At 40.9% G+C, this 25,594-nt stretch overlaps 1 protein-coding gene across 1 annotated transcript in view; it reads right to left on the minus strand.

Annotated features, from left to right (window-relative positions):
• LOC133447412 (protein NLRC3-like) overlaps positions 1–25,594 on the minus strand; it is an 85,084-nt gene that overhangs the window by 45,920 nt on the left and 13,570 nt on the right. The window contains exons 2-5 of the mRNA XM_061726083.1: positions 15,662–15,803; positions 7,697–7,926; positions 5,817–7,605; positions 5,132–5,308 (exon numbers count right to left, since the gene is read on the minus strand). Coding sequence (XP_061582067.1) covers positions 5,132–5,308; positions 5,817–7,605; positions 7,697–7,926; positions 15,662–15,765 — 2,300 coding nt within the window. The 5' untranslated portion in view covers positions 15,766–15,803. The remainder of the gene's footprint in view (positions 1–5,131; positions 5,309–5,816; positions 7,606–7,696; positions 7,927–15,661; positions 15,804–25,594) is intronic.

A 25,594-nucleotide genomic window follows, 5' to 3' on the forward strand; every position in this document is an offset into this window, starting at 1 on the left:
GATATCAGACGGGTCGTTCGGTGGCTCCGATCTGTATAGAGTCATATAGAATTGTTTAAATTCGTCATTTATTGCATTAGGGTTGGTGCTTTTCTCTCCCAGTTCTGTTCGGATCTCAGGAATCGTGTTTACAGCTGCGGACTGTCTAATTTGGTGGGCTAAAAGTTTACCAGCCTTCTCCCCGTGTTCATAGAATTTTTGTTTTGATTTAAAAAATAGTTGTTCAGTTTGTTGAATGGAAAGGTTGTCGAATTCAGTTTTTAACAATAATTTTTCTCTGTAGAGCTCGGGCGTTGGAGAGTTGGCATATTTACGATCAACCTCTGCTATACTGCGAGACAAATCACTCAAGCGCTGTTTGCGTTTCTTTCTCTCATAAGCTGTGTAGGAGATTATCTGGCCTCTGAGATAGGCCTTAAGGGCCTCCCACACAGTGGTTAGAGGCATATCTGGAGTGAGATTGAATTCCAGAAAACTATCAATTTGTTGGGAAATTAACTCCTTAAAAGAGTCCCTGGATAACAACAGAGGATCAAACCGCCATGTACGGCGTGGTCTGGTACACTCTGGGAAGCATATATCCAGCTGTACTGGGCCATGGTCGGAAATAACAATGCTATTGTACTGGCTATCCTTGATCATAGGGAGAGTTCCACTATCTACAAGGAAAAAGTCAATCCTAGAAAAAGAGTGGTGGACTGGGGAGAAGAAAGAAAATTGTCTAGTAGTTGGATTGTATCTCCTCCAGGGGTCAGAAAGTGCATAAGTTTCTATAAATGCCTGGATGACTGCACCCGATTTTGAAATTTTACTATTAGGCCTGGGATTCGATCTATCAAGTTTTGGGTGCAAAACACAGTTAACGTCGCCCCCCAGTATCAATTGGTTGCTGCCGGGATCTGGTAATAGTGCGATAAAATTAGTAAAAAAAAGGGGGTCGTCCCAATTGGGTCCATATACATTAGCCAATGTTACCTGGGTACCGTACAGTTTGCCAGTTACAATAACATATCTACCCCTGGGATCACAAACAGTCTGCGATGGGATGAATGGGATGCCCTTTCTGATCAAAATAGCTGTACCACGCACTCTATCCTCATTTTTTGAACAGAATAATTGCCCTATCCAAGCTTTCTTTAGTTTAGTACATTCACTAGATCGTAAGTGAGTCTCCTGTAAAAATACGATATCACTTCTTAGTGTTTTTATATGTGCAAACACCCTGCTTCGCTTCACTGGGTTATGGATTCCCTTTATGTTCCAACTCAAAAAACGAATATGGTCTGACTTAAGTGTATCGGACATTGTATTTCTAGGAAGAATAAAAGCAAGAAATGTGACAAAATGCAAAAGAGTCCCTGCCTGACTACAAAACTAAAACTAAAACTAAAACTGAGCCTTGAATCCCTATGCTGATCTACTAAACCCGTCGAGATCGCACTTCCCTCTTCTAGCATTACCCTGCAGATAACCATGTAACCTATCCTCCTAACAGGCCCTAACCAGGGCGAACCATGATGTAGATTGGGTCGAACCTAGACTGAATGTTATTTGCATATAGCCAGTTACAAAAGAAACAAAAAAAAAAACAAAAAAAAACACACAAACCAAAGTATCTCTGCATGACCCAACTCTCTCCTTTAAATCGTTTCCCATGCACACAATATTAGCATTTAACATCCCTTCCTCGTATTTGTATGTCTGAGAATAATTAAAGGGTTCAGAGCATTGTACATATAAACTTGCTTAAGGAGGGGGCGAAAAAAAAGAAAAAAAAAAAAAGAAAGAAAAAAAGGAAAAAGAAAGAAAAAAAAAAAAAAAAACTATAACTAACTATTAGGGGTGTCACGGTACACACAAGTCACGGTTCGGTACGTACCTCGGTACAGGGGTCACGGTTCGGTACGGGTTCGGTACGGGTTTGGTACAACGGGAAAAAAAATACAAAAAGTCCCAAATGTATAAGACGAGTTTTTTCTTCCTTTATTTTGATCATAGCATTTGAAAGTTAAAGTTTGTTCAATTGGCTACAAAACTAAAAAGCATCTCTTATTAAAGTGTAAAATAAATAGAATAAAACATTTAACTTGTGCATAAGTGTTTTTAATTTTACCACGGACTGGTTTATGTGAGTGCGGGATGGGACATTGTAACGAGGCTCGAGCACTTTTAATAAATACTTGAACCCGGGCTCCTCTACTGCTGCATATGGGCAGAGCCGTCTGGGGGCGGAGCATTCTCCATGGGCCTTATGATAGTCATTTTAACGTTCGAGAACATCATCCTACCCATCAAACTAGATTTATTCTCACTTTTATTGAGCCAAGCATATAGGCCTATGCTGCAGAAAGCAGAGTAAAGTCACAAACTTGTTCAGAAGAACACACACACACACACACACACACACACACACACACACACACACACACACACGACTCAGTTCATTCTTTGATACAATTTAAATACAAAAAAAAACATAACTGGTCTAAATTACACAATCTATTTAGTTAGATATAGACACAGCGGTCTATAACATAATTTCTGAGCTCTATAACAGAGAATAGACTCGGTGGTCTCGTTCACAACAACACAAGCTCATTAAAATAGGCAGCTGGTCAAGAAACTGATAAATAAATTATTTATGAAGGTTAAACTCACTCACCAACGGTAGTTGACTCTTCCATAACCCAAAATAATCCAGAAAACGGGGTAACATTCAAAACTTTGTACAAATTTAGTCCTGTTTTAAACTTTAGCGCTAATCTCCTTCACTGTGACTGTTAAGGCTGATTTATGGTACCGCGTTACACCAACGCAGCGCCTACGGCGAAGGTTGCGCGTCGCCGCATAACGGCGTATGCTCTGCGTCGATTTAACGCAGAACCATAAATCAGGCTTTACACCCAATCCGCGTTGGCACACGGCCCTGATGCGTTCAGGACAGTTGTAAATTAAGAATTAGAACATTTTATCGTTATTATAGCCTACAATTTATGATGATATATGAATTGCACATATATTTATTGATATGCACAGACTAGCACACATTTAGGTCTGTAATGGAACGTGACTGTTGATATTTATAAGGGGGAAAAAAAACAATGATTGATTTTTTTTTTTTTTTTTTTTTTTTTTTTTTTTTTAACTCAGTCAGACGTATTCGCCGTAAGACTGCGTGAACCGAACCGTGACCCCCGTACCGTGACGGGACGGGACGAATACAAATACCGTTACACCCCTACTAACTATATAGCAGACCGCCATATAGAAATGGCATGCATGTGTGCATATACACAGACTTCTTATTCACCGAGGGAAAAAAAAAAATAAATAAAAAAAAAAAGGTATAAAATGAATAAATAAAATAGGAGAGAGGAATAAAGTATATATGATGTATTTCAAACACCAGGCACCATCATCACTGAGCTAAAACATGTCAATATCTCCCGGGAGCCTCGCTGCTGGCATCATGGAAAAAGGGGGCGGGTGAATAAATGTTGTCAGAGAACAGAAAAAAAAGAAGGGTCTGATATTCAAACCCTCCACAATTTGACTCACCCACTTGTTATTAACATCTAGTCCCCATTGTCCGGTTAGTTAAATCAATTTACACTGTCCTTGGGCTTCAAGTTCTTTTTAATGTATTCCACCGCTGCCGCTGGATCCTCGAACCGCTTCTCCAGACCAGCAGAGTCGGTGATGCGCAGCACCGCGGGAAACCGGACCCCGAACCTGACATTCTGGCAGCTCCGTAGTAGACGTTTAGCTTCGGCAAATGCCGCTCTCTTCTTGGCCACCGTCACCGTGTAGTCTGGAAAGATGCTCACTCTCTTGCCGTGCAGTGTCAGCGGCGCCGAGCGCCGCGCCGCGGAGGACCTCATCCCGTTCCGGCAGGTAATGGAATCTGATCACGATGACTCTGGGGGGGTCCCCGTCGACGGCGCGTCGGCGGCGCGTCGGGCGGCGCGGTACGCCGCATCCAGGGTCGGGGTAAAGCTCAGGCCCAGTAGTTCTTGCAGTAACTTGGCGACATTCACAGTGGGCCGCTGTCCCTCGCACAATTCAACACCTTCTTTTATCCCAACCAGACGCGCACAATATCGGCGCTGCCCCCCGTCGATTTCTTCCACTTTCTGGCGGAGTGAGGCAACCTCTGTTTTTAGCACGGCAACCTCGTTCTCAGTGGTGGTCGTTTTATCGGAGTACATGTTCAAGCCGGATTCCAACTCGCTCAGGCGGGTCTCCTGCTTCACCACGTCCTCCCGGAGCGCATCTATCTTAGTGTTCAAATCAGCCGCACTTGAGTCTATCCGTGACAGAATCCTATTTTCACTGCTCGCAATGGCAGCCATGACGGCAGATAGATCTGTTGTCTCCTCATCTGAGGATTCCTCATTTGCGGACGCGTTTTCAACCGAGTCCGAGGTTTTAGCAGAGGCCTCCTTCTTGCTGCGTTTTCCTTTAGGCATTTTGCGGTTTAGTCGTCTGTTATAAAACAGATAAAGCTGTCAGTACGATGCCTTGGCGTTGTTCAGTTGCCAGAGATGAACTCAGTCCGTCCAAAATTGTTTTCTAAAAAAATTATTTACAAAAAAGGTTCGCCCCGATCGGGAGCTCTGTACAAACACGACCTCACATGTCGCTGCTCGCTAGCGCCCCCTATATTTTTGTATTATATGTACATTGTTGTTTTTGCAATATATGCTGATTGTTGTTTCATAGTTATTTATCCTTTTGTTATTTATGTGTATTTCTGACTTGCCTGACTTTGGGAGAATGCAAAAGAATTCCAATGTACTCCATTCTATTCTATTTTATTCTTTTCTATTCTATTCTATTATTTTAGTATTTTATTTTATTTTACTATATTCTATTCTATTTTTATTATTATTTTCTACTCTATTCTATTGTATTATTCTATTCTATTCTATTCTATTCTATTATTTTAGTATTTTATTTTATTTTACTATATTCTATTCTATTCTATTTTTATTATTCTATTCTATTCTTTTCTATTCTATTCTATTCTATTCTATTCTATTAGAGACAGAACTTTTAGAGCCAGTTCCATCTTTGGAGGATGATAAGTGGATAAATGTGATGATAACTGAAACATCTCCAGTGGACTGACCTCAGAGTCTCCAGTCTACAGTTTGGACTCTCCAGTCCACCAGACAGAAGCTTCACTCCTGTATCCTGCAGGTCCTGGTTCTGACTCAGGTCCAGTTCTGTCAGATGGGAGGGGTTGGACTTCAGAGCGGACGCAACAACTTCACAGTGAGTCTCTGAGAGCCAACAATTAACAAATCTGTAATGAGAGAAAACATGATGTCAGTTGTAATAAAGTCTGATTTAAAGCCAGATTGACCCACAGGAGTTACAGGACGGTGCAGGAGAACACAGAACCAGAGTTACTAGAATTAAAGTCACATGCCAAGTACAACTGTGTCCTCATAAAACTATTGTAGGTTTACAACTCTGAGCCGTTTAAACTTGTAAACTTCTTCAATAATCTTAATGAAAATGTTTGATCTGATGAGTTCTCTGTAAAACTGGCTGTAAGTTCACGTCAACAAAACTCCCCGGTGGTTCTGATGTTTCATCTTTCTCCGTTAGATTAGATAGATTCATCTCTGAGCAGCAGAAACATCAACTAGATCAAGTGTTTGAAACATGAACCTCTGGTTGACGTGACTTGAGGTGACCCAGAATAAAACAAACACATCCGACTTCAAAAGTCTTAATTTTCAAGATCACAACCAGATTTGAAGAAGTGAACTGCTAAGTGATGGTGTTATTGATCCATCTGGACTCACCGAGCCTTTCTGCAGTTCCTCACAGCTGGAATCAGTCTATGTCCACCCCATGGTGTCTTGTACTTGCTCAGGTCCAACTCATCCAGAACCTCCTCTGACATCTGCAGCATGTAGGCCAGAGCTGAACACTGGATCTCAGAGAGTTCCTGCTCTGATCTGTTCTCTGACTTCAGGAACTCTTGGATTTGCTGATGAACTGAGAGGTCGTTCATCTCCATCAGACACTGGAACATGTTGATGCTTCTGTCAGGAGACATTTCATCAGTGTTCATCTTCTTCAGGTTGTTGATGACTGTCTGGATGGTTTCTGGACGGTTCTTCCTCTGGTTCAGCAGACCTCCTAACAGTCTCTGGTTGGACTCCACAGAAAGACCATGAAGGAAGCGGACAAACAGGTCCAGGTGGCCATTTTTACTCTTCAGGGATTTCTGCATGACTCTCTTCAGGAAGTCATCCAGAGATGAGTATGTGTAGTCTCCTCCCAGGAAGTTTTTCAGCACACCTTTGTTTCCGTTGGACCAACAGTGGAGCAGGTACACTGCAGCCAGGAACTCCTGGATGCTCAGATGAACAAAGCAGTAGACGGGTTTCTGGAAGACCTCACTCTCTCTCCTGAAGATCTGGGTACAAACTCCTGAGTACACCGAGGCCTCTGGGACATCAAGACCACACTGCTCCAGGTCTTCTTGGTAGAACATGATGTTTCCTTTCTCCAGATGTTGAAACGCCAGCCTCCCCAGCTTCAGGAGAAGGTCCCTGTCAGCCTTGGTCAGCTCCTGTGGACTTGTCTCATGTCCCTCCTGGTACTTGTTCTTCTTCCACTTGGTCTGGACCAGCAGGAAGTGGGAGAACATGTCAGTCAGGGTCTTGGGCAGCTCTCCTCTCTGCTCTGTGGTCAACATGTGGTCCAGAACTGTAGCAGTGATCCAGCAGAAGACCGGGAGTTGACACATGATGTGGAGGGTTCTGGATGTCTTCATGTGGGAGACGATGCTGCTGGACCGCTCTTCATCCCTGAACCTCCTCCTGAAGTATTCCTCCTTCTGGCCGTCGGTGAAGCCTCGTACTTCTGTCACCCTGTCCACGTGTTTGTGAGGGATCTGATTGGCTGCTGCAGGTCTGGAAGTGATCCAGATGAGAGCTGAGGGAAGCAGGTTCCCCTGGATGAGGTTGGTCAGCAGCACGTTGACCGATGAGCTCTGTGTGACGTCAGACACGACCGGACCGTTATTGAAGTCCAGTGAACGTCTGCTTTCATCCAGGCCGTCAAAGATGAACAACGGTTTCCCGGCAGCCAGCTGCTCTGCTGTGAGCTTCTGTAACGATGGATGGAAAACCTGGATCAGCCTGAGAAGACTGAGCTGCTCATCTCCGATCAGGTGCAGCTCCCTGAACGAGAGCAGAATCACCACGGTGACGTCTTGGTTCTCCCAGCCCTCGGCCCAGTCCAGAGAGAACTTCTGAACCGAGAAGGTTTTCCCAGCGCCAGCGACGCCGTTCGTCAGAACCACTCTGATGGCTCCACGTTGGCCAGGTAAGGCTTTAAAGATGTCCTGGCACCTGATTGGAGTGTCATGGAGGCTCTTCATCCTGGAAGCTGTTTCTAGCTGCCACACCTCATGTTGGGTATCAACCTCTTCACTCAATCCCTCTGTGATGAAGAGCTCTGTGTAGATCCTGTTGAGGGGGGTTCCACTTCCTGTTTCATCAATTCCTTCAGTCACATGTTCACATCTCCTCCTCAGACTGGTCTTGTGTTCATCTCGGACCTCCTGCAGACCAGCATCTACTGAAAGACAAGAAGAACTCTGAAACTACAGAACAAAAGTCTTGCCAGTTGTCAGAAATGAGTCCATCAGCAGACAGAAGTTCAGTCTTACCTCGTACAGTTCTGATCTGACTGGCTGTCTGCAGTCCAGCTCTGGTTCTGAATGTTTTTCCACACTGGGGACAGGAGGACGGTCCTGCTGGAGCAGACTGGTCCCAGTATGAGCTCATGCAGCGTCTGCAGAACCAGTGTCCACAGCTGCTGGAGACTGGATCCTTCAGGACATCCTGACACAAAGGACAGCAGGACGGCCGCTCCTCCACACCAACTCCTCTCCTCTTCCTCCCTCTGTGAACACATGTCTTCATCACTAAAGTAATTTCTAACTGTTGTAGAAAAACATCCAGATGAGTCAACAGTGTCCGGAAGCTCAGGTGGTCTCAGAGAGTAAAAGTTCGGCTGCTTTTCTGTTTGAATTCAGCCTCCAGACAGGAATAAAACCGATGCTTCTTGTAACCCAGTGTTAAAATGTGGTTGTGCCATTGCACTACTAAAAAAGTGTGTTACTCACTTTACTCCACTCACCAGCTCACCAGCTCACTCACTCACTTAATCACTCACACCAGGTTCCACTCAGTGATTGCCACTACACCACACACATAGTTTAAAAGCCATCACTTTGCCACAGACAGTGAGGTTTGCAGGTCACTGACTGTGGCAGGTCTGTATGCTTTCTCTCTACAAACATTTCATCATTTGAACTAAACATTCTAACTATCAAATCTTCACATTTTAGACTCCATTTACTCCTAATGACCCGCTGATATTACTGATGAGCTAATGAGCTATAGAGCATTGGTGAGTTACTCTGACTGTTTTGAAATGTTTGTTTGGTTGTTTGATTTTGGTTATTTTGATAGTGGTTTTGAAGACTTTTGATTTGCAAAAACCACTGTTTGATTTGTATGATTTATAGAATGACTGTTTTGAAATTATTGTTTTGGAAATATATTTTTTATTATTGGCCTTTTTTTGTCTTCAGGCCAGGTTTCTTGTCAGACCTGAATGATGTTGGATGACTTAAAACGCCAATGGTGAGCCAAGCCCAGAGAGCTAAACCCAGGGAGCTAAGCTAGCCCGGAGAGCATGTGCCAGTTGCTTACCTACCAGGGGCCGGATTCTCCAATATCTTCTTAAGAAAATCTTAAGAAATGTCTTAAGATCTAAAATTAAGAAGTTTGTAAGAAAGTTCTTAAGTGCAATTCCTCAATATTTTCTTAAGAACCATCTTAAGAACTGTCATTTCTTACGAATTTCTTATTTTTCTACTTAAGAACTTCTTAAAATATGGCGGTTTTTGAAATCACTCAATCAATTCAGCAGCCGCTCCAGCAGACCGTTCAGCAGTAGCAGCCAAGTATCCCAGAATGCATTTCGCACCAAAACGACAGCGGGAGCCGAGAGCTAAAAGCAGGCTAAAGGCTGTTTTAATTTCCGCTGTAGCGCTGTTAATATGCCACTTTATTAAGTTTTAATATTTTTTCAGATGCCAAAGTCCCCCTTAAGATCCCCAACCTGGCCTCAGTTCATCCAAATAACGCCTGTTGAGAAATTTGCTCCGACGTTTTCGGGGATGAGAAGAGCCGGCGGCTGCGGGGAGCAGCATTAGCTCGCGGCCGGGGGGAGAGGCGTGATCGCCGGGTAAAACCGCGCTGTCGTCCCGGGGAGAAAGTGATCAAATCAAATCAAATCAAATCAAACTTTATTTATATAGCACTTTTCCTACAAATAATGAAACACAAAGTGCTTAACAGAAAAAAAAACAAGAAAAAACAAATAAACATAAAACTTATTAATGCCCCCCCCCCCTAAATTACACACACAGACACACACGCAGACACATGGTGTAGACATGGCTAGGCACAGAGGATCCAGGTGAGGAAACGGTAACGGGGAGCCGTCCACGCCAGGAGGTCTCATAGCCCGCAGCTACAAGGGGGGGGGGCCCACAGAGACCATCCCGGCCCGGACGGAAAGAGGAGTCCACACCACAGCGGGAAGCCGTGGTGCAGAGCTCCACAACCATCCAGGCCAGAACCACCCCCAGGACGACCCCCTGCAGGCCAGAGTCACTCCCAGCATGGAGGCTCCCCATGAGGAAAGGAAACACTGGAGATAAAAGCTACAAGAAAACAGGATAAAATACACTAAAGGAGTTTATAAAAAAACATAAAACATACAAACATAAAATCCTAAAAGTATGTCTAGAAAGTAAGACATTAAAAACTAAAATAATAAAACAGTAAAATGTATAAAATAGACCATAAATAACGACTAAAATATTTAGATAAAACATTAAGATAAAACAATGAGAATAAATTATGATAATAAAAAAGGATAAACTAACTATAAAACAGAGTAGTAAGATCCAATAAAAATAAGGGTGAGCATAAAAAATGTAAAAGAGTTAAATGAGTCAGTTAAAAGCCTGATTAAAGAGATGAGTCTTGAGCCTCTTTTTAAAAACATCAACAGTCTCTGCGGCCCTGAGGTTCTCCGGGAGGCTGTTCCACAATCGGGGACCATAAAAACTGAATGCCGCCTCCCCGTGTGTCCTGGTTCTGACTCTTGGTATGGTTAAAAGGCCAGCACCGGAGGACCTCAGGGTCCGCGAGGGTCGATAGGGTAAAAGTAGTGCAGACAAATAAGAAGGCCCAAGACCATTAAGACACTTAAAAACTAGTAAAAGAACCTTAAAATCGATCCTGAAGCGCACGGGGAGCCAATGCAGCGATTTTAAAACAGGTGTAATGTGCTCCCGCCCTCTGGTCCTCGTCAGCACGCGTGCGGCTGAATTCTGTAATAATTGTAGGTTGTACATGTTCTTTTTAGGAAGACCAGAGAGCAGGGCGTTACAATAATCTAAACGACATGAGATAAAAGCATGCATTAGCACCTCCGTACTGGCCTGAGAGAGAAACGGGCGGACTCTGGCTATGTTCTTAAGATGGTAAAAACCGATCCAATGATCCAATGAACTGACCTGCAGCTCTGTGGAGAATTGTCGCTGGCTGAAATAAATCATTTAGGAAGATAAATGTTGGTTTAATAGATGAAATCTAACAGTTGTAGTTTCCATATTAGTTTGTCTGAATATAAAGTGGAGCTTCATGTTTTTACTGGAGCCCCAGAACCAGCGCTGCTGCTCTGTCTGAACATCAGAGCCGTCGCAATTTTAATAAAAGGTATTAAAATGAACATATCAGTCCATTGAATTTTATTTTGTTTTATTAAGCTACATATGTTTGGGTTTTTATTTAGTGCACCTCTACGTACTTGGTATACAAAATTATATGTATTATTCATTTCATTATATTATTATTATTATTATTATTTTTATTAATTTCATTATATTTAGTCGATTCACCTGAAACGAGACTTCACTACACCAATGCATCGCTCCATAATATTGCAGATCTTTGTTTGTGCATGTGCAAATGTGTTGATAAAGGTGATATTAGAGTCTCACCTTTTCACAGACGAAATCTTAAGACAGGTCAAGGTTGTCTTAAGTTAAGAAAAAAGTTAAGAACAAATTTAAGAACTTTTATTTCAAGAATACCATTTCTTCTTAAGTTTTTTCTTAAGAAGAAACTTAAGAAGAAAGTTAAGAAAATACTTAAGAACTTTTTTGGAGAATACGACTTAAGAATTTTTTCTTCTTAAGACAGAACTTTAGAAAAAAATGGCACTTAAGAAGATTTTTTTTCTTAATGTTTTGAGAATACGGCCCCAGGACGGTAGGCCCTCAGCTCCATAACCCACACAGCCCCTCCATCGCCACTCCAACCAACACAATGGCGAGCTAAGCCCAGGGAGCATATGAACTATGAACTCTGAACTATGACCAATGACTGACTGAGTCACTTTGGGCTAGGGATGGGCGGTATGGACTAAAAAATGTATCCCGATAATTTCTGGCATTTATCCCGATAACGATAAAAATGACGATAAAAAAATACCAATTCAACTCCACCTTTTTAACTATAAATCTATCACCACATTCAGTCTTTGGAGCCCCCAAAACACTGCTCTAAAATAATACTAAATGCTACTAAACTACACCAATTAAATTGAATTAATAAAAACCAATTAAATTAGTACACCTGTACTGCAAAATTGGAATGACTCAAATGAAACAAGTTCAACATTTATTCAAACTGTATGGCTTAAACAGTGGGATAAACGTGCAAACAGCAAAAGTACCATTGTTCTTCAAGTTTTCTCAGCTTATAAAATCACAAAGTAGAAAAAAATACAACCTGATAAATAAAGAAAAAGTATTGCCATCCTTTGCACTCACTGTTTTTTTGCAGATTCTGCATATATGATGTTTGCTCCTCGTCACTCTTTTTAAATCCAAACCAGGGGCCGGATTCTCCAATATCTTCTTAAGAAAATCTTAAGAAATGTCTTAAGATCTAAAATTAAGAAGTTCGTAAGAAAGTTCTTAAGTGCAATTCCTCAATATTTTCTTAAGAACCATCTTAAGAACTGTCATTTCTTACGAATTTCTTATTTTTCTACTTAAGAACTTCTTAAAATATGGCTGTTTTTGAAATCACTCAAATCAATTCAGCAGCCGCTCCAGCAGACCGTTCAGCAGTAGCAGCCAAGTATCCCAGAATGCACTTCGCACCAAAACGACAGCGGGAGCCGAGAGCTAAAAGCAGGCTAAAAGCTGTTTTAATTTCCGCTGTAGCGCTGTTAATATGCCACTTTATTAAGTTTTGATATTTTTTCAGATGCCAAAGTCCCCCTTAAGATCCCCAACCTGGCCTCAGTTTATCCAAATAACGCCTGTTGAGAAATTTGCTCCGACGTTTTCGGGGATGAGAAGAGCCGGCGGCTGCGGGAGCAGCATTAGCTCACGGCCGGGGGGAGAGACGTGATCGCCGGGTAAAACCGCGCTGTCGTCCTGGGGAGAAACTGATCCAATGAACTGACCTGCAGCTCTGTGGAGAATTGTCGCTGGCTGAAATAAATCATTTAGGAAGATAAATGTTGGTTTAATAGATGAAATCTAACAGTTGTAGCTTCCATATTAGTTTGTCTGAATATAAAGTGGAGCTTCATGTTTTTACTGGAGCCCCAGAACCAGCGCTGCTGCTCTGTCTGAACATCAGAGCCGTCGCAATTTTAATAAAAGGTATTAAAATGAACATATCAGTCTATTGAATTTTATTTTGTTTTATTAAGCTACATATGTTTGGGTTTTTATTTAGTGCACCTCTACGTACTTGGTATACAAAATTATATGTATTATTCATTTCATTATATTATTATTATTTTTATTAATTTCATTATATTTAGTCGATTCACCTGAAGCGAGACTTCACTACACCAATGCATCGCTCCACAATATTGCAGATCTTTGTTTGTGCATGTGCAAATGTGTTGATAAAGGTGATATTAGAGTCTCACCTTTTCACAGACGAAATCTTAAGACAGGTCAAGGTTGTCTTAAGTTAAGAAAAAAGTTAAGAACAAATTTAAGAACTTTTATTTCAAGAATACCATTTCTTCTTAAGTTTTTTCTTAAGAAGAAACTTAAGAAGAAAGTTAAGAAAATACTTAAGAACTTTTTTGGAGAATACGACTTAAGAATTTTTTCTTCTTAAGACAGAACTTAAGAAAAAAATGGCACTTAAGAAGATTTTTTTTCTTAAGAATGTTTTGAGAATACGGCCCCAGTTCCAGTTCCAGATAACAGAGCTGGAGCCTGGTTTAACTACGAGCTCCTTATGCCATGTTTGTTACACAAAAACGTCATCAACGGGAATTTATCGTTTTTACCGCGAGATGACAAATTCTTACCGTGGGGAATTTTTTTGACGGTATATCGTGAACGGTAAAATATCGCCCATTCCTACTTTGGGCTTTTGATTTTTCTCAACAGTTGCTGTTTATTTTATTTTGGTTTATTTAATATTTCGTTTCAAGCATATTTACAGTGTCTGAGGTTCTTTATGTTCAATGTAATTCCTTCTCATAACCACCTACTTCTGAAAGCAGTCAAATTACCTATTCCCATACGGTATATGTAGACCACATTTTATGTATGTGTATATGTTTTATATTCATAAGTTTATGTGTATGCTAGTAGTGGAAGAAAGAAAAAATGAGGAAAACCAGTTTGATTAGGATCAAGGATCGGTTTCCCTTTTCTTCTTCCACACGTTCTTTCATCCGTTAATGCAGCCCAAACCGTAACGTGCTCCCAGGCATGGCATACATCAACACCTGCGTCTCTATCGTGCCTTCCATGGCTGTTACTTTTCTACGTCAATAGTGTTACCGTGGCAATGCTAGATGGCAAAAAGCAGAGAAAATGGCAAAGATTCATTCCTAATTTGCTCGGCCGTACTTCGCAGAGGCATCATTCAAACGTTCTGTCACGGCTGGTGTGGTGAGGACCCAGATGCAGGAGAGCGAGGCAGGAGTTAGCAACAAAAAAGGGTTTATTTACAAAACCAAAAGCGCTGCTTGGCAGGATCAAAAACCAACACAGGAACAGGGATCAAAAACTAGAGCATAAACAGGCAGGACACATGGAGGATAACACAGTACGGAACCACAAGGAGCAAAGGAATGACAAGACCAGATATACACAGGGGATAACAAGACACAGGTGCAGACAATCAGGGCAGATGGGACACAGGCGGGGCAGAACAGAAACCAACTGGGGGGAATGTCAAACCCTGACACATTCAAAGACTCTTTAGATATTGTTTTTGAGTTTGTACATTCGTCCCCTTTAATCAATAAAGAAGAAACTGCAGATTTTCCTTGTCTTGGTTTTTCAAGCCTCATAAAGGATGGCCACTTGGACCGTGATCTGACAAAAGCACCTGGGGCTTTGTTAAGGTACAACTGCTCTGATTGAGTCTGAGCATTTGAGATTCCTACTTTATCTTCTTCCCACCGATTCTGACTAGAGTAATAATTGAGCAATGTTTTAATCCGTTTACCAAAAGTAACAGTTTTCTTATTACAAATTGTAAATATTCCCATTTTTGTATTTGGTAAAGGTTGGTACTATTATTAATGTCTAATATCGATTCTTTGATTTTCATTCTTTAAGAGGGATGATTGAACTTCCAATGATCTTTTCTTTTCCTGGAGAGTCTGATTTGAAAGTGTCTTATTACCCAGTATAGAAACAGTGGAAGGGACTTTAAACTGCATCATGGAACCAGAAACTATCCAGTCAATTCTGCATTTAGCATTTCCATTAGGCGATGCATCACTGAGAGGCATCGCAGGTCCTTCCTCCCGCTGCCATCAGACTGTACAACCAGGCTGATCACGGTAGTCAACGGACAATAACATGTGCAATAACGTATGATAACATGTGCAATATCTGTTTACCTCACACACATCCTACCTGCCTTTTCTTTTTTTCAATGTACTGTATATACTGTTCATACTTTTTAATTATATATATTTTTTACCTTTTACTTTTTTTTTTACCCCTGTCTACCCGGTAGATTTTTGTCATTATTCTTTGGGTTGATAATGGCCTTCTCTATGTGGTTAGAATTTGGGGTTTAGGTTAATGTTAGGCTGAAGTGCATGGCAGTTCCCCCATGACAGTGCCCACACCCTGGGTGGGGTTGGTGAAAGGGCCTTTCTGGGCGAAGTTTGCACGTTCTCCCTGTGTTTTTGTGTTCCCTCACAAAAACATGCACACAGTCCTGGGCTATTTTTTGGGGTTTAGGTTAAGGTTAAGGTTAGGGTGAGGGTTAGGGTTAGGTTTTAGTGACAAAACGTCTACTGAGCCTAATTTTCGTTTTCAATAGCAGTAGCTGGGAAAGCCATTATCAACCCAAAGAATGACAAAAATCTACCGGGTAGATAGTATCCCATCTACTCACACCATTCAAGGCTCTGATTACACATGATAAATTCCTATTCAGTGGACTGATAGCATTTGAACCGGGTGCAATAAACCACCATGGACAGAAAATATAAAGTCATGATGAGTCCTAGAATCAGTTAACAGCAGTTGTCTTACTCTGTGTCTGAGGGTCCAGGTTCTGAGACACTGATGGATCCTGGAGACTCTGGTCTCTCCTCCTCTTCCTCCACACAATCATCCATCTTCTGGACTTCAGTCATTCAGAGACATGAACCACAAACACTGACCATCTTTGAATCTGTAGACACAAACTTTATTAGAACACGACTAAGTCATGAAATCAATGTAACAACTTTCCCTGAAGGGCTTTGTCAAAACTCGTGAGGAGGAAGAAAGAGGTTTTACTGATACTGACGATGAGACAGACCTGGGCCCTCATTTATCAACCGTGCGTACGCACAGATCTGTGCGTAAAGCGTGCGTACGAGCATTTCCACGCAAAGTATGGTATTTATCAACATGTACCTGTGCGCAGAAACACGTGTAAATATACGCACAGCTCCAACCATGCGTACACACAAAACCTAGTGGTAGAACAGTGAAACTACAAATAGAACCCATTAAAAGAGTCTCAAACTTTACATGTGAAGTTTGAGATGGCTGAACTGTGACTGAACGGGGAACATGTGCACATGTTCCCCGTTTCCTCCAATTAATAAAAATTCTCCATAAGACATCAGACATTTTGAATAATTGGTGTGACAAGCTATAAAAGACAGCTTTGGCAGGACGACCTGAAAAGAAAATACAAGTATGGCTTATTATTGCAGTGTTGGAGGATTTGCGCTCCGAGGGAGCGCGTTTTCAAAGAGCGCGCTGATCTGTTGATCTGTGAGAGCACGGAGCGGCTGCTCAGCAGGTAGCGCTTCCCCAAAAACATTCTGATTTATGCCGTGATTTACAACCTATAATGGAGCGAGAGACAAAACGCAAGCCATCCCAGTCACATCCAGCTCCTGTCCACCCTGGGATTTTTTGCCACCGGAACATTTTGACATATGCGGCATTTCGCAGCCGACACTAAGCAAAATCATGCCGGCAGTGTTGGATGCAATAATTTCTCTGGCCATAATTTACACCCAGTTTCCATACACACATCACCAAATTGAAATTAAACGAGGATTTCATGCGATCGCCGGATTCCCAAACATAATTGGAGCTAGATTGCACCCACATTGCCATAAAAGCACCATCACATAATGATTTCAGTTACGTGGACATGAAAGGATTTCATTCAATCAATGCACAAATAATCTGCGATGCAACTATGTCTCTGTTGCCCGTCGTTGCCCGGTGGCCTGGAGGAACGCAACACTCATTTATTCTGCAGAACAGCTCGGTTGGTGTTTGCACCTCCAAGCAGGAGCAACCAAATCTTAATTTATGGATAATCTTCCAAGAAATATATCAAACATGGTCAACATAATTATTTTACTAGGTAAATATCACATACATAAATGCAAATGGAATAACAGAAAACCCCTCCATTGTACATCTGAAAAATGAATGTAAACTGTATTTAGCGGCCAGTGTTTCTCAATCCTGCTCCTCATGGGCCCCTGTCCTGCATGTTTTAGATGCTACCCTGCTTCAGCACACCGTGATAAAAGTACCTGTGTCATCAACAGAGTTGTGCAGACCTTGGTGACAAGCTAATTAGGACCATTAATTAGAATCAGGTGTGTTGGTGCAGGGAAACATCTAAAACATGCAGGACAGGGGCCCACGAGGACCAGGGTTGAGTGAAAAAAACGATATTGCCAAAAGCTTATATGAAACGATGTCTTTGTTTCTTAATTTTTATTAATACACTTCCTATAGCTTGTCAGTAAATGTATCTTTTTTTTTTTTTGCTCTCAACCCCCCCAAATGTTGAATATTTGTAGATAATTGATTATTTTGTTTCATTTGCCTTTTGTTGTAAACTCTACAGAATTGTGTTCAATAAAGTTTGTAAACCTCCAAGCGGGAGCTGTTGTTGCTCCATATAGACGAATCCGGCGACCGGTTTGTGTGCGCCGCCATCTTGCGGCGGCGCCATTGCTGCGGTGGCAGGTGTCAATCTGCCACCGCAGCGCTGTTATTGTAACCTGACGCTACAGCATCATTATAGCTGGATTGATGATGTTAGACAGTGGCCTTCCATAAATAATGAAGGTATCTTAAATTAATGCTGATGTTAATTTATAAATAATGATTTGTTTGAGCGATAAGCAGGAAAGAATAGAGGAATAGGGAGATAAGGGAGTGTATGATTAAACACTGTAATATAGCTCTCTCCACCTCCTCTCCTTACGAGGCACGTCTGCACAATTAAATATTACCTGTGTATGTTTTGTTTAATTTTAGGTATCCAATAATATTTTATTGATCGCCTGGCGTCCGATGACGAAAAAAAACGCAATTACAGGTCTCTAATTGAAGGGCAGAACTATCTCAGCTCCGGATGATACTGAATACATACATACATAACCCCAATCTGCAGATAAAACTAGTTTGTTGAGGAAAAAATATTAACTCTATTTGTAGCTGCAGAAGAAAAAAATAATCTCACGAGGAAAACAAAAATATTGCTCATGTCTCGGAGCCTCTTCAGCATAAAAAAAAAGAAAAGAGAAGTAAGAGTAATAAAAAAAGATGTACTGTATGTTGTACTATTATACTAATTTATTGAAACACATGGCGAGTCAAACATTTACCAAAGCAGCTGTCAAACACTAAACAAGGTAGTAAGACGGTGGTTCTGCAGAACTGCGGCAGTAAATCCTCATCGGAGCTCCACTAGTAGTGATTTCATATGGATCAAACCGTTAATAATCATTATTTTCTCCATATACCGCTCCCTGGCTTCCTTGTTTAAGGTATCCAGGTAAATTCCAGTTCCTTTCCAGCAGTTTAACATCTTTTTTTTGCGTTCCATCTGTTCACTTGGTGAAACAGAAAAGTGGTTTTGACAGTCCGTCCCGTCTTCATTCATTATCAAAACAAATGCACGTGACGGGACAGGAGTTTTCCGATGATACAAATACATTAAGAGAGCCTGGCAGGGAGCGGAGTAATAGATCCATACGTATATATGTCTATGGGCTGGAGCGGAGGAGCGGAGCCGCCACCGCAGTAATGGCGGCCCGCTCGACTTCCAGGTTTCGCCGGATTCGTCTATATGGTCAATTGGAGGCGTTTCTGAATGCAAATGACGGTAACCATGCACGAGCACGGCAGTTTAGAACAGGTGGGATTTATCATCACTGATGTGCGTACGACCAGCGTCCGCACGTTTGATGAATCCGGATTTTTTTGTACTTACACACATTCTAAATTTCATTCGTACGACAGAATTTAGGACCTTTTCTACGCACTGTTGATAAATGAGGGCCCTGGAGTCCGTTTCACAAAGCAGGTTCAACAAACTCTGAGTCTAATCCTGAACTCTTAGTTGATCTACTCTGAGATCGGAAACTCTGAGTTTTCGGTTCCAGAACAGCGGATTTGAGGTAATTTACTCAACTCTAAGTAGTTTCACCTGAAGTTAAGCTCGTGCGTGAGGGATATAAAAAGCCACCGGCGACACAAAAGAGCGACATACATTTTCTTTTTTTTCTTTTTAACTTTATTTATTATTTCAATTTACAAAATCCCTTTGAGGAAACATCAGTTTGCATCTCAAGATCCAGATACTTCACACCACTGGAGTTAGAAGTGTTAATACGTGCGTATGGCGAGTATGAGAGCATATTTTTGAAAAAAAAATTTTTTTTTATTGTCAATTAGATCAGGGCCGTCAATTGGGTACGGCAGCTGCCACACCTCGGCTTCAGGGGAGAATGTAAATGTTTTATTTTTTTAAATACATTTATGGATTTACTCTGTGTCTATTTGTATTGATTTATTCTATTACTTAATACATATAAAATAACTACAAATGCATATCAGAACAACATGATGGATTTCAGTAGGTATTATCTTTCCCAACACTTGTACCCCCCCCTCATACCTTGAAATGTCCCAGCGTCCCTGACGACAGTGGTCACTATCAATCTGGTTTTTAGTGCGCTCTGCAGTGTTAACTTACAAAAATGAAAAGGAAGCGGACAACCACGCAATTTAAAAAAAGAAAGAAGGCAAGTGATGGGTCCAGAATATATTAACGAGGCTGTTAGCCACTGATGGATTAATTATGCAAGTTCATCTCAAAGTAAGATATAAATCCTCTTATACATCTGTTTAAGGGAAATATTTGACTTTTTTTTACTCTCCCTCTCCTTTTTGCATTTGGACTTTAACTGTTTGAAGTTAAACTGGGATGTCCCTGTGATATTGTTGCACTGACATAGTGAATAAAGTGAACGAGTTAAATTGCGTTTGTTAGATAAGCCTTTTCTGCTCTCTAACTCTGTCGCTTGCTGTCCGTGGTTCAGAAACGGATGTGTATCGCGTAAAGACCCATTGGCTGAATTGACGCCACTGAGGGAGGAGACACAGAGAAACTCCAGGTTCGCTGAAATAAACCTGGTCCCGACCAGGTTAGATTCAGAGAGTCTGTTACTACGGTAACTGACCAGGTTAGGTTCAGAGAGTCTGTTACTACGGTAACTGACCAGGTTAGGTTCAGAGAGTCTGTTACTACGGTAACTGACCGAGAGCTTAAGTTACCTCTCTTTGTGAAACAGGCTAGAGTTACCTCTCTCTCTCTGGTTTGAGTTAACTCCCTTTGTGAAACGGAAAACTCAGAGTTTCCCTCATTTCAGGGTTAACAGACTCAGAGTTTTCACTAAACCTGCTTTGTGAAATGGACCCCTGAAGCTGAGTCTCCTCTAACCTGACGCCAACATTTCTGTCCAGGTGGGATCTGTGAAGCCCAGTCTTCACCTGGAGAAGATATTTTCTGTTTCATTAAACACTCAAAGAAAGAATGATGAAGTCATCCAGGAAACCACTTCTTCACTGATTCTCACTAAAGAACTCCAACCTGAACGTTACTGGCTCGTGTTCAGTTTTCTACACAAAAACATCAGTTTATTTCTCTGAGATCATAAAACAACAGTTTTCAGGAAACAGTCGGACTTCAGATGTTGGTTAGTTTAATCATGAATCCTACTTTGTTAGCTCAACGCTAACTTCCTTCTTTGTTTGGTGAAAAAACCCTGAACGACTCGCTGAGAAACAGACTTACAATGAAACTTTGTGTTAAAGTCTCATCCAAGTCTCAGAGAGAAGAGTCTAAAGTTCCGAAAAAGATCAAACTTGGAGCTTAAAAGAGTCTCAGTTACTGAAATAAATCAAACTTGTAGAATCTGTAAAACTCTTCTGAACATCAGAAACATTAAAACCTGTTTGTAGAAATTACAGGATTTTATTTTAATCATCAAAACAAAAGGTGGGTGTAAACTTGTTCTGTTTACTTCATAGAGCTGTAAGCAAACTAAGATTATTACTGTTAAATGTATTTCTTCAAATATTGTCTTCCAGATGAGACGTAAACACTTCCTACATCTGATTCAGGAAAGTTCAACTACATTTCCTATGATTCTTAGTGTCAGCATCGTTGATCCAGAACCAGTGGTTCTGGGGTCCGTTTCACAAAGCAGGTTCAACAAACTCTGAGTTTAATCCTGAACACTTAGTTGATCTACTCTGAGATCAGAAACTCTGAGTTTTCGGTTCCAGAACAGCAGATTTGAGGTAATTTACTCAACTCTAAGTAGTTTCACCTGGAGTTAAGCGCGAGCGTGAGGGAAATAAAAAGCCATCATCAGTAGAGCGCTGATACAAGGATTCACCATGGCAACCGGCGACACAAAAGAGCGATATACATTTTCTTTTTTTTCTTTTTAACTTTATTTATCTTTTCAATTTACAAAATCCCTTTGAGGAAACATCAGTTTGCATCTGAAGATCACCATACTTCACGCCACTGGAGTTAGAAGTGTCAATACGTGCATATGGCGAGTATGAGAGCATATTTTGGGAAAAAAAATGAAATTTTATTGTCATTTAGATCAGGGCCGTCAATTGGGTACGGCAGCTGCCACACCTCGGCTTCAGGGGAGAATGTAAATGTTTTATTTTTTTAAATACATTTATGGAATTACTCTGTATCTATTTGTATTGATTTATTCTATTACTTAATACATATAAAATAACTACAAATGCATATCAGAACAACATGATGGATTTCAGTAGGTATTATCTATCCCAACACTTGTACCCCCTCATATCTTGAAATGTCCCAGCGTCCCTGACGACAGTGGTCACTATCAATCTGGTTTTTAGTGCGCTCTGCAGTGTTACTAACTTACAAAAATGAAAAGGAAGCAGACAACCACGCAATAAAAAAAAGAAAGAAGGCAAGTGATGGGTCCAGAAGATATTAACGAGGCTGTTAGCCACTGATGGATTCATTATGCAAGTTCATCTTAAAGTAAGATATAAATCCTCTTATACATCTGTTTAAGGGAAATATTTGACTTTTTTTTACTCTCCCTCTCCTTTTTGCATTTGGACTTTAACTGTTTGAAGTTAAACTCGGATGTCCCTGTGATATTGTTGCACTGACATAGTGAATAAAGTGAACGAGTTAAATTGCGTTTGTCAGATACGCTTTTTCTGCTCTCTAACTCTGTCGCTTGCTGTCCGTGGTGCAGAAACGGATGTGTATCGCGTAAAGACCCATTGGCTGAATTGACGCCACTGAGGGAGGAGACAGAGAGAAACTCCAGGTTCGCTGAAATAAACCTGCTAGCGAGCAGGTTAGATTCAGAGCGTCTGTTACTACGGTAACTGACCAGGTTAGGTTCAGAGAGTCTGTTACTATGGTAACTGACCGAGAGCTTAAGTTACCTCTCTTTGTGAAACAGGCTAGAGTTACTCCTCTCTCTCTGGTTTGAGTTAACTCCCTTTGTGAAACGGAAAACTCAGAGTTTCCCTCATTTCAGGGTTAACAGACTCCGAGTTTTCACTAAACCTGCTTTGTGAAACGGACCCCTGGAGTCTCAGTCTTCCCTGAATGTCTGATGTTCACTCGTCCATCAAACTACTTTAGTTGATTTTTCACCTGTTTTGATCACTTTTCTTCTTCTCCTCTGATTCACATCTCTGCTCTCTGACTATCAAACTGCCTCATAAACTCTCAGAGAAACGGGTTCAGACTGGTCTGACTGGAATGCAGTTCCATAACGACTATTTTACACACACACACACACACACACACACACACACACACACACACACACACACACACACACACACACACACACACACACATCAGATGTCGTGTTGGGGCGTGTATCCTCTGTGAGGAGGAAGAAGCTCCTGTTTTAATTCAGATATCAACAAAGGTAGCATCCAGAACCCCCTGCCTTTATACCCCCATGTGATTTCAGAAAGTCATGTGACCCCTTAAACCTGAAGTTAGCTGGATGTCAGTCACTGCGTCCTCCAGAGGTCTCTTTTCCTGTGTTTGATTAAACCTGATACAGGTACGTCTGAACAAGAGTCCTCAAGGACACATTTATCTTTGTGTCCTTCATCATTCATCACGTTCATCACACATCAGTCATCATCATTTTTATTATTATTATTATTAGGGCCCGAGCACTGAAAGTGCGAGGACCCTATTGTATCTGTGATGTTTATTATGATTATGATTATGATTGTCAGTAGGTCCCTTGTTGACCGTGTCGCGTATCGTGGTCGTAATTTGAAAGGAATTGGCATTTTTATGTCACTCTGTATTTCTGGTAAAATATTAATTAAAAATCAGAGATTTTGTGTAAGGAAAATTAAATGGCAGTTTCAGATAGCTTACAACAGGACTAAAAAATCATACACTGGAACATATTATTTTTGAAGAACTCCGTCACTCTAAAAATTAAAAAAATGAACTAATAACATAAAAAGCTATGTCTTTGTCACAAAATGTCAAAATTGACATCCGACTTCATAGATATGTTGTTTACTATAATGAGAAAAAATATCATGTTAATTCCATAAGTCAAAGATACATGAGTGATTTTTAAATAATATTTATGTGTGATCAGGCTGCCTGACATGTTGATCTCTCAGTCTCTCAGCTCCAGCAGCTCCAGCAGAGTGGAGAGGGGAGGGGCTGAGCTCCCGCCGGGCGAAGGTGTTTGGAATGCGTGCGCAGCTCCCCCGGGGGCGGGGGGGTGGGGGTGGGTGGAGGGGGTTGGGGGGGTGGAGTTTGGAATGCGCGCGCAGCTCCCACGGGGGGAGGGGCTGGTGTTCAGCGCGGCCGCCATCTTGGTCAAGGCGCCGCATTGACTGCCTGAGAACATCGGGCGTGGCCGCCATCTTGGATCGGTTTTTTTTTTTTTTTTTTTTTTTTACTTTATTTAAAAGAATTATCACAAAACAGTATACACGAACAGTATACAAATAAAAAACAGAACATGTGCCAGGGGTGATGTTTGTTATTCAAGAAGATTAAACGTAACACAAGTCTACGGTTTTAAAAGCCTTTTCATTTGTTGATTTTAGGATTAATTTCAAGTAAAGTTCCATTTCTTTCTGGAAAACAAAAAAACAAGGGGTTTTCTTTGAAAATTTACTCTTATGAATATGGAATTTGGCAAGAAATAAAAACAGATTTATCAAAAAGTAACATTTTCCTTCTTTTTTAGAGAAACAATGGAAACCAAAAACAACATTTTCCCAATATAAATTAAAATCTATACCAAAGGAGTCAATAATAAATTTGCTAATATCTGCCCATAGTTTTTTCGAATGAGAGCAAAGCCAAAATAAATGGACAACTGTTTCTGGATGTAAATTACAGAAGGAACAATTTGTATTAATGTCCTTTTTAAATTTCTGCATGTAATGGTTAGCAGGATCATATTTATGTATGATTTTGTAAGAGACCTCCTTAACCTTATTTGTGATTAAAAACTTGTTAGGAAGCATCCAAGTTTTTTTCCAATCAATATGATCTGTGAAACGATTCCAATAAACAGTAATATTAGGGGTAGCAACAATATCTTTTTGAAATAAGGCACGTACCCTTTTATTATTATTCTTTTGGGTCAGTGAAAAACATATTTTACCTATTGGGGAGTCAGTTGAGAATGGGACAGACACATTTCTAGACGAGGAAGTACAACTGTTTTTAAAAAGCATTAAGGTGCCTGATGGAATAGCATTGGCGACAACTGAGAATTCTTCAGGAGTTATTTGAAGACTATGTCGTGATGAAAAGTCTCCGTAAGACAGCACAACTCCTTCCTCATTTAGCAGCGGACTCACCAGCCAGATCCGGTTCTGAAACCAGGTTTAAAAAAAAGGATTTATTTCTAACTAGGATATCTCTATTGTTCCAAATAATATAACGGTGGGGTGAAAAGTTATGCTTATAGATAAGAGTCCATGCAAGGAGGACCTGTTTATGAAATACAGATTACTTAACTGGAATTTTTTCTACATTATAATTACAAGACAGTATGAAATGAAGGCCTCCAAAACGAGAGAAAATATGGTGGGGAATAAAATTCCAGATTGAGGTGGGATTCTTCATAAAATTTTTCGCCCAATTAATTTTAAATGTATTGTTTAAAGTTTTAAAATCCAGGAAATTAAGCCCTCCAGATTCATAAGTATTCATGACTATACTTTTTCTAATGTAATGTATACGATTTTTCCATAGGAAATTAAAAAGCATCTGGTTAACAGTTTTACTAATTTTATTATCTAAATGTAGTGAGATAGCAGCATAAGTTAGTCGAGAAATTCCTTGGATCGGTATCGCTTTGACTCCAGTGCGTTCACTTCTATTGTGGAAGGAGGTGTCTGCATAAGTAAAATAACTATAACTTGCTTAATTTTCAACCGATTTTCACGCAGTTTTCTTTGTTACAAACGGCAGACATGTAGCTACGATACAGGATGCTTGATGTACGTTAAATATGCAGGCTTTCATGCTAAACTACGTTCTGCAGGTAGTCACACTACTGGTTATGCTATTCAGGTATACACACACACACACACACACGCACACACACACAGACACACGCA

This window comes from Cololabis saira, chromosome 7, assembly GCF_033807715.1.
Source record: "Cololabis saira isolate AMF1-May2022 chromosome 7, fColSai1.1, whole genome shotgun sequence".
NCBI lineage: Eukaryota > Metazoa > Chordata > Actinopteri > Beloniformes > Belonidae > Cololabis > Cololabis saira.